Source organism: Notolepis coatsorum (genome assembly GCF_963971535.1).
Source record: "Notolepis coatsorum genome assembly, chromosome: 2".
NCBI lineage: Eukaryota > Metazoa > Chordata > Actinopteri > Aulopiformes > Paralepididae > Notolepis > Notolepis coatsorum.
In genome coordinates this window covers 57,805,109-57,815,242 of record NC_140166.1, presented here as the reverse complement: position 1 = coordinate 57,815,242, position 10,134 = coordinate 57,805,109, and the positions used below count along the sequence as shown (strand labels likewise).

Here is a 10,134-nt window from a genome sequence, read left to right as displayed (position 1 = left end):
AAACAGCGACGGTCTCTTGGCAAATGAGACAAACCATTTATTTTCGGCTTTCATTGAAAAAGTATTACACTTTCCACCTCTCCTGAAAGCGGTGGCCCTCGCTGTAGACTTCACGTTTCTTTGCTGTGGCCAAGTCTTCTACATAGCAGGCGATGGTGTCTGTCGCTAGGTACCCGTCCATTTGCTTTGTTCACTATAGGGCTGACCCCTATTAATCGATTAGTCGACTAATCGGTCGAAAGGGGCCGTAGTCGACTGGCCAACCTCTTAGTCGAATATAATAAAAAAAGAAAAATGTATATATATATATTAATATTTTTTATTTTATTTTTTTATCATTTTTTTTCAAAAGAAAAGAGGCCTAGAAGCGTGGCTAACGCTAATGGCACGCATACCAGAGGTTAACTGCCTACGAAAACAGGCACAGAGGCACTGAAAGAGGATTTCACCCGTCTAATGAACACACTAGACTAGACAAATATCAAGATGTATCCATCAGTGGACCAATTGCATGCTTTTGCAGAGGACAACAAGCCTTCAGTCGACTCCTTCAGACATTAAGCACCCCCCACAGCCCAAATGGAATGATAAAAAAATTTAAATTAAAATTAAAATATTATACTTTTTTTTTTAAGTCGACCAATAGTCGACTAACGGCAAATTTTGGCCAATCCTAGTCGACCATCCAAATCCTTAGTCGGGGACAGCCCTAGTTCACTATAATGAAAACATTAGTTCTACCTGAGTAGTTTCTACTTGGTGCACTTGGTTCCATCGTAAGGTGTCGGCCACATAATAGTATATTTTGAGGGACAAGCCTCCGGGCCTTTTCAAATTGGTCGAGCGGCTACGATTGGCCCTCGTGGCCGGCCTTTGGACACGCCTGAACTAGATCAATCGGTCGCCATCAGTTCGGCCATTTTCTATGACTTTGGGAAAAGCTTGATATCACGACGGTTGACTAGTTTGTCACCCACGGAAAGTTGACCAGGGCTTAAATGCTGTCCACCAGTGTCAGCAAGCTGCATCTTCACTGGTGAACACACTTGACTTTGGCGTCAGCCTTCTCGGTCACCCTCATACACTGAACAACCACCAGCTTTGATGGTGAAATGATTTCCATTTTTTTAAATTAATTCTCATGAAAAACTTCTCAGAAGCGCTAAATCATTTCCCCACCCAGGCCAGGGTCTTTTGGTTTTTAAAGAATATATATTTTTTTACTTGTCCTTATGTTTTTGTAGGTTTTTATTGATTTTTGCTACCGGTCGGTAGAGAGAGAGAGAGAGAGAGAGAGAGAGAGAGAGAGAGAGAGAGAGAGAGAGAGAGGAGGAATGGGAGATAGACCGGGGAAGACATTCGGCAAAGATCACGGGGTCCGGGAGTCGAACCCGGGTCGGCCGTGTTGCACCGTAGTGCCGTATGCGGTGCGCCACTCGGGCACCCCTCAAAACCTCGTTTTTTTATTGAAAATATATCATATTGGGATTCATTTGACAGATATTGCAATTGTGATATGATTCAATATATTAGAGGGAATGGTATTTATTTAATTTTAATTCTGATTGAAAAAAGTATTAAAATGATGATGTGATCTGTGGGTGGGTCTGTACTGTACCACCAACACAGACGTGTTCTCACGGCTGTAGAACATGATTTGTAGTCCGGGGCGCAACACACATCTAGCCTTTATCAAATAGTACAACCTCCTGCCATTTGGATATTATTGCACTGCCGGGCCCACATTGTGATTTCAATAACAATTTTATGAATCGCAACTACCGACTCAAACGGGTGGTTCATAATAAAACAGGTCCGGGCGGTTCAATCAAAGCACTGCACTGACGACCTGGGCCTGCGGTCAGAAACCTTCTCGGTCTTCCCGCTGCGTGTCGTCGGGCCCTGCGGGGCGGCGGGCGGCGTCAGGCTGGGTCTCGGCCCCCCGGCGGCCCTGGTGGGCAGCCTCATCAGAAACGTGTACATGGAGCCGATCCTCCCGAAGCCCTTCATCTCCCTCTTCACCGTCCACTCGCCGGCGTCCCCCCCCCCCACGGCGTACTCCGTGGTCTGCAGGCGGCTGAGGGTGAAGGCGGAGCCCCCCCTGACCACGGCGGTGAACAGCGAGCCCTTGCTGTTGCCGTACTGACCCGGCACGGCCGTCCACTGGCCCGACGTCAGGTTGTAGCGGTCCATCACGCACAGCAGGAAGTCCTCGCCGGGCCCGTTGCGCATCACGTACAGGTTGTCGCCGCGCGCCACCATGCAGTGGCCGTAGCTCTGGGGGCGCAGCAGCGTGGTGACCAGGAGCCACTGGTCCCTCCGGGGGACGTACTCGTGGATCTCCGTGGCGCCCTTGGCCCTCCAGAGGCAGATGAAGATCCGGCGCATGGTGGTGGCCGAGGCCATGGAGGCCGCGGGGCAGGGCAGGGGAGCGGCGGGGCTCCAGGTGCCCTCGGACACGGTGTACCTGGAGACACGGTCAAGACCAACTGTTTGGTTACTCTTTCATACATGTTACATGTTACTCTTTCACACACCAGATGTTTGGTTACTCTTTCACACACATGTCCAGATGTTTGGTTACTCTTTCACACACATGTCCAGATGTTTGGTTACTCTTTCACACACATGTCCAGATGACAGCGGAAGGAAATTCTAGTTTAAGCACCAATTTGCACGAACCGCCTTAAAACAAAGGTGCACCTCAGTTATAGTCATAGTCAAACTATGGAACTCTTTGCAGAACGATGAAAAGAGGTCTACTAATATATTTCACTTCAAAATGTTGTACAAAGAAAAGATAAATAGACAGTATAGCACAGTTTAGTATAATATTGCAGTTTAGCATAACAGGATAACATAGCATAGCATTACAGTATAGGCTAGTAGGAGTATAGTAATATAGTATATAGCAGTGTAACATAGAATAATAATATATTAAAATATTGTATAATACTGTATACCAATATATGAATATAGTATGATTTAGTTTTATTATAATAAAATAAAAATAATACAATGATATAGTATAGTATATAGAAGTATAATATAGAATACAGTATATAAATATATAGATAAATGTGTGTGTGTGTGTGTGTGTGTGTGTATAAATGAATGAACCTAAATATGCAATTTAACTGATAGATACACAAAATGTATTTATTTATGTTAATTTAATTGTGTTGATGTTTCCATTTCTGCAAAATAAGTATGTACATTTAGTTTGGTTTGGTAAACATTGCACTTAGTGTAGTGTATGTGTGTAGGGGCCGGGGAGATGGGAGGCAAAGCTCCAGGTCCCCTTTGACACGGTTTACCTGGAAATAAAAAACAAATTACCAAGCAACATTCAAACATTTTTCATGGCTAGAGAGAGTGTTTATAATTTTAGAGGGACATTAGCTTTAAAACAACCTACGGTACGTACAACTCTTAAAAGTATGTGCATTGCAGTTTGTGGGGTATCACTCTGGAATGGTCTGGAGGTGAGTATAAAATTAAGCAATAATATCAATCAATTTAAAGGTAGCTATAAACAAGCACTTATGGACACATATAAGATATGATATGATGGCGCCGCTCCGACCGGCTGCCTCTCTGTTCGCTCCGTCGAGACTGTGTTTACTTTTGTTAATATTTATAGTTTTTAGAGTTTTGTGCGTACCAACTGTTGGTGCATTTAATGTATATGACCGTCAGTCACTCATAGACATTGGATTACGGGAAACTTACCAACTGGATTACTCGCTGGATCAGCTTTCCGAACCGCATCAATGGCCTGAAGAAATTCTCCGGAGATTAGGACCAGATCCTTTGTTCCCAGAGCCCAGGAAAAGACGACGAGGAAAGAGGGCTGGGATCCGTAACAGGCTGAGATCCAGACGCCACCGTACACCACTGCCCAGTATATTGCTAGCCAATGTACAATCAATTGACAATAAACTGGATGACATCCGAGCAAGGATTCAATATCAAAGAGACGTTAGGGACTGCAATGTCCTCTGCTTCACCAAAACATGGCTCACACCGGAGGTTCCAGATCACGCAATTCAACCAGCGGATCACTTCTTTATCCATCGCAAGGATCGGTCATCAGAGTCCGGTAAACAACGTGGAGGAGGTATTGCCTTCATGTTTAACAAAAATTGGAGCGATCCAACGAACGTGAAGGAATTATCCAACCACTGCTCCCCAGAACTGGAATATATAACCATCAAGTGTCGTCCTTTCTTCCTCCCGAGGGAGTTAACGGCGATCGTCCTGATCGGAGTGTATATTCCACCGCAAGCCAGCAACAAGGTTGCGCTCTCCAGACTACACGACGAGGTAAATAGAATACAAGTGGCTAACGTTAACGCCGCCATTTTAGTACTGGGAGATTTCAATAGCGCCAATCTGAGAAAGGTATTGCCTGACTTCTATCAGCATGTGACTTGCAACACCAGAGGCGGTAACATCCTAGATCACTGTTACACGCAATTTAAAGGTGGCTACAAGGCTCATTCTGATAGTGGCTTTGGTAAATCAGATCACGCGTCAATTTTTCTTTCACCAAAGTACAAACAGATAATTAAAAGTACTCCCGTAGTCTCGCGAGAGGTGCAGAAATGGGATCTGACGTCAGAAGAGACGATCCGGTCAGTGTTTCACTACACAGACTGGAATGTGTTCCGCGACACAGATAACATTAATGTCTACACGGAGACAGTGCTGGACTATGTTTGTACTAGGGTGAAAAAAACAATCCCCACTACCAAAATGAAAGTTTACCCAAATCAAAAACCCTGGGTAGACAAATCCGTCCGTGAAGCTCTGAGAGAGCGCACCAAAGCATACAATGACGGCCTAGTGGCAGGCAACATGAATGACCACAAGGTGGCGCGACACAACGTAAGGAGGACAGTGTCAGAGGCCAAACGGCGCTACAGGGATAAAATTGAACTCCAGTTTGAACAAGCTGACTCTAGAGCTATGTGGCAGGGGCTCAAAACGATGACAGACTACAAAGGCGCCTCCCTCAAACTGAACAGTGACATCTCCTTAGCAAACGACCTCAATACCTTCTATGCGAGGTTTGATGCTGGTAATAACAACACCAGCTCACAAGCCTCGGCAATGGGGGGGGGGGGGGGTCGGCTGCTGATGGAGGCGCAGTGTTCAGGGTAACAGAGCATGAGGTGAGGCGGACCTTTAAAAAAGTGAATATCAGGAAGGCAGCAGGTCCGGACGGCATCCCCGGCCGCGTCCTAAAAGTCTGTGCCGACCAACTGGCCCCAGTATTCACTGACATATTTAACCTGTCCTTAGAACAGGCTGTCATCCCCACCTGCCTGAAGAAGTCCACTATTATCCCTGTACCCAAAAAATCCAAGCCTGCTTGCCTCAACGACTACCGCCCTGTAGCTCTCACCTCCATAGCCATGAAGTGCTTTGAGAAGCTAGTAAAGGGCTACATCTGCTCCTCCCTCCCCATCAACATGGACCCCCTGCAATTTGCATACCGCCCCAACAGGTCCACGGAGGACGCCATATCCCATGTGCTGCACACAGCAGCATCACACCTGGACAAGAGGCAGGGGAACTATGTGAGAATGCTATTCATCGACTACAGCTCGGCATTCAATACCATAGTCCCCTCCATACTCATAGCCAAGCTCAGGGACCTGGGCTTGGGCTATGACCTCTGCCAGTGGGTCTTGGACTTCCTGACTGGCAGACCCCAGGTGGTGAGAGCAGGCAACTGCACCTCCTCATCCATCACCCTCAACATAGGGGCCCCCCAGGGCTGTGTTCTGAGTCCCCTCCTCTACTCCCTGTACACACACGACTGTGTGGCTCAGCGGAGTAGCAATACAATCGTCAAATTTGCTGACGACACAGTGGTGGTGGGCCTGATCTCTGCCAACGACGAGAGGGCCTACCTGGAAGAGGTCAAGGTCCTGGCGGGATGGTGCCAGGAAAACAGCCTCTCCCTGAACGTCAGCAAAACAAAGGAGATGATTGTGGACTTCAGGAGGTCGGGGGTCAAGGACTACAGCCCCCTCAGCATCGACGGGGCACCGGTTGAGAGAGTCAACAGCTTCAAGTACCTCGGAGCCTACATATCCGAGGACTTGACATGGACCACACACATTAACAGTGTGGTGAAGAAGGCACGACAACGCCTCTACTTCCTCAGGCGCCTAAGGAAGTTCCAAGTCAGCCAGAAGATCCTTAAGAACTTCTACTCATGTACAATAGAGAGCATCTTGACCGGCAACATCACCTCCTGGTTTGGGAATAGCACTGCACAAGACCGAAGCAGACTACAAAGAGTGACACGTTCAGCCGAACGCACAATTGGAGGGGGGCTCCCCACCCTCCAGAACATTTACTACAAGCGTTGCAAGGGCAAGGCTAAGAGAATCATTAAAGACTCCAGTCACCCGAACAACTGCCTCATTGAACTTCTGCGGTCAGGCAAGCGATACCGGAGTCTCAAGGCGAGCACAGAAAGACTCAGAAGTAGCTTCTATCCCCAGGCCATCAGGCTGCTAAACGAACAATGAATGAACACTACACAACAACAACCACCAAACGCACATAGCACACACATCCACACGCACACACTCACTTTAAACAAACACACTGTAGCACCCACTCCACACACTTTATAGCACACACCCACTTTAAACAAACACACTGTAGCACCCACTCCCCACACTTTATATTTATGGATGAAGGATTGCACTACAACTCGTACACCTTACTGTAAATTGTACCTAAAATTGTACCTCATCCCATTTCTGCTTTGCACTAGATAGTACTGTACATTAGTACACTGCATAGTATTGTGTATTGTATATTATACAACGGCATGCAAATTTCTCGATTCTGATTGGCCATTCACACGTCTTTATTGGCAACAATCCACGGTCCTGGGCTCAGGACCCGCCCACAACCAAATCACATAACCCTCCCCGGCTCACTCCGGGAGAAAACAGGATCGCGGACAACAAATGGTTATGTTGAAAGCACCATAACGACTAAATATGAAGCGATTCTGTCAAGGGGAATGTGTTAGTATTTTAAACAATGTTGGATGATGTAATTGATGGGTCTTGACTCAATCTAGAACAAAAGAAAAATCGCGGATTGATTGATAGATTAATTGATTGATTTAAATTTCTTCCTTCCTACTTTCTACTGCGTTCTCTCTCACACTGTCCGACGCTGGCGTACCCACAAACACACACACACACATACACACACACACACACACACACACACACACACACACACACACACGCACACACACACTGTGACACACACACACACACACACACACGCACACACACACACACACACTCCTGTCTGCAACAGCGGGGGAGTCAGACTGAGAGAGAAGCAGCGCTGTTTTAAGTGAGCATGGTCTATTGAATTGATTGATTGGTTGATTGCTAATTTTATTACTGTACCCCTGGTTTCCAACTGGTTAAGTTTAGGCTAAAAGAAATAAATAAAAAAATAGGGCGAAGAAAACGTTTTTTTCCTATAGGGCAAAGAAAACGTTTTAATAAATTTTCAATCAATCATTCCAATAATACACAGTTGGATGTGTTAGTTGGTTGGATGCACTTCAAGCTGCTTCCACATGAGGCAACTTCTCTCAATCATTCCAATAATACACAGTTGGATGTGTTAGTTTGGTTGGATGCACTTCAAGCTGCTTCCACATGGAGTTGTGGGAACTACTTTTTCTGGCGGATGGTTTTTTCAATAAATCTTCGATTAATGTGTGTTTATTGTATAGAAATAAGGTTGGATGAATCTGGCAGTTGTATAAAAGCTTTACACCACGTGCAGTCGTGATTTGTGACCAATAAACCATGCCTAGGGGGGTCTAACGACCCTCGGCTGCGCCTCGGGCCTAACAACCACCCCTAGGCATGGTTTATTGGTCACAAACCACTCCTGCGTGTGATGTAATGCTTAATTATATGGTAACTCAGAACATTGTACATATGTCTATACCGAACACTGTGACCTCATTTTCTTCTTCTAAATTCATGCTATATTATGTTATTATGTTATTTGATACTATCTTGTCTAGCACAGTCTCTGGAGCGTAACAGTAAGAAGCATTTTGTATGAAAGTATTCTGTACTTCTGTATGACAACTATTAAAGAACTTGAACTTGAACTTGATTGTACACATATAAGATACATGGCATTTTCACATTCGCAGAAATGCTTGATTGTGATTGGTTAATAGCCCCTGACAGCGGTGAATTATTTTTCTATAACTGACCGCAGCCATGGGCAACGCGCAATAACCACCGGTGATTATTGCTTTTCGCAGCTGGAGCAATCAAGCCCACTGACACACTGCATCAGTGCAATCAGACACACCTGCCGGCTGCCGGCGATAATAATAATCACTTTATTTGGGCTGACGGAGCGTCTGCATTTGATCTCGTCTTGTCGATGGTGTAAAATGAATTAGGTATATTGTTAGTAAGTTAGCCCTGTAATAAGCGGGATAATGTATAGCTATACTCTGTCATTGTCGCAAAATAATTGACCTTCACTGACGTTTAGAACACCTCGGCGAGGCGCCTCGGTATTCTAAACTCCGCGTCGGTCAATTATCTTGCGACAATGACTTCGTAGCTACAGTATACATTATCCCTTACTTAGTCAACTAGCCTGGTTAAATAAAAGTGTGTTCTTAGTGAAGCCTGGTTAAATCAGAATGTGTTCTTAGTCAACTAGCCTGGTTAAATAAAAGTGTGTTCTTAGTGAAGCCTGGTTAAATCAGAATGTGTTCTTAGTCAACTAGCCTGGTTAAATAAAAGTGTGTTCTTAGTGAAGCCTGGTTAAATCAGAATGTGTTCTTAGTCAACTAGCCTGGTTAAATAAAAGTGTGTTCTTAGTGAAGCCTGGTTAAATCAGAATGTGTTCTTAGTCAACTAGCCTGGTTAAATCAGAGCACTGGTTTGAATTGAACTACCTCTCCACCGACGACAGGGCCTTCCTCTCATACTCTCCCCCGATGGCGTAGAGGCAGCCTTCGTGTCCGACCAGCGTGAGGTTGTAGCGCGGCTGCTGGGGGCTGCGGATGGTGGACCAGGTGTCGCGCTCCGCGTCGTAGCAGAACCCACGATCCACCACCGTCTTGCTCACGTCCTGCACCCCGCCCACGATGTAGAGCTTGTTGTCCAGCACGGCCACGCCCGCCATGGTGGTGCTGGTGGTCAGGGGCAGGTGCGTCAGGGCCCTCCACTCGCCCTCCTCCTCGTCCAGGTAGCGCACCGTCCTCTGGACGTCCCTCAGGAGCTCGGTGGACGGCGAGTGGGTGCAGACGGCCATGTAGGAACTGGGCACCAGAGACTCCACGTATTCCACCAGCTCCCCGGGCAGCAGGGCGTGAACCTCTTCCCTCAGGTCGGAGTAGCTGTCTCGGATGAAGAGGGCGGCGCGGTGCAAGAGCTCCCGCACGCCGTAGGTGGCGGCCGTGTGGCACACGAGGAGGCAGTTGTCCTGGTTGACGATGTCCATCAGGTGCCCGGTGAGCGCCCGCACCTGCAGGAAGGCGGCGCACTCGATGGCCTCCACGATCTCGTCGCCGCCGCTCATGGCGGGCCGCTCGCCGTTGAGCACGCGGAGCGCCACCGCGAACCCGGCGGCAACCCCCGGCGGCCACCTCAGGTGGATCTCCTCCTGGCGGCACTCCCTCATGCCCGACTGGAAGAGCGCCCGGAAGTACTCGCTGTTCCGGGCAAGGAGGGCTTTGTTCAGGAGGAACACGCTGTCGCTGATCCTCACCCTCAGGCTGTGCCCGTCCAGAGGGTCCGGGGTCTCGCTGCTTATCCTCACCCTCAGGCTGTGCCCGTCCAGAGGGTCCGGGGTCTCGCTGCTTATCTTCACCCTCAGGCTGTGCCCGTCCAGAGGGTCCGGGGTCTCGCTGCTTATCCTCACCCTCGGGCTGTGCCCGTCCAGAGGGTCCGGGGTCTCGCTGCTTATCCTCACCCTCAGGCTGTGCCCGTCCAGAGGCTCCGGGGTCTCGCTGCTTATCCTCACCCTCAGGCTGTGCCCGTCCAGAGGGTCCGGGGTCTCGCTGCGGAGCTGCTCCGGGCAGCTGCTTCCCTCCAT

At 47.9% G+C, this 10,134-nt stretch overlaps 1 protein-coding gene across 1 annotated transcript; it reads right to left on the bottom strand.

Moving 5' to 3' along the window:
• Positions 1-1,824: 1,824 nt before the first annotated feature.
• Positions 1,825-10,134, bottom strand: kbtbd13a (kelch repeat and BTB domain containing 13a; the record flags this gene model as incomplete). Its single annotated transcript, XM_084308165.1, has 2 exons — positions 1,825-2,467; positions 8,993-10,134. 2 exons carry the CDS (start codon positions 10,132-10,134, stop codon positions 1,825-1,827), a joined length of 1,785 nt encoding a protein of 594 aa, XP_084164291.1.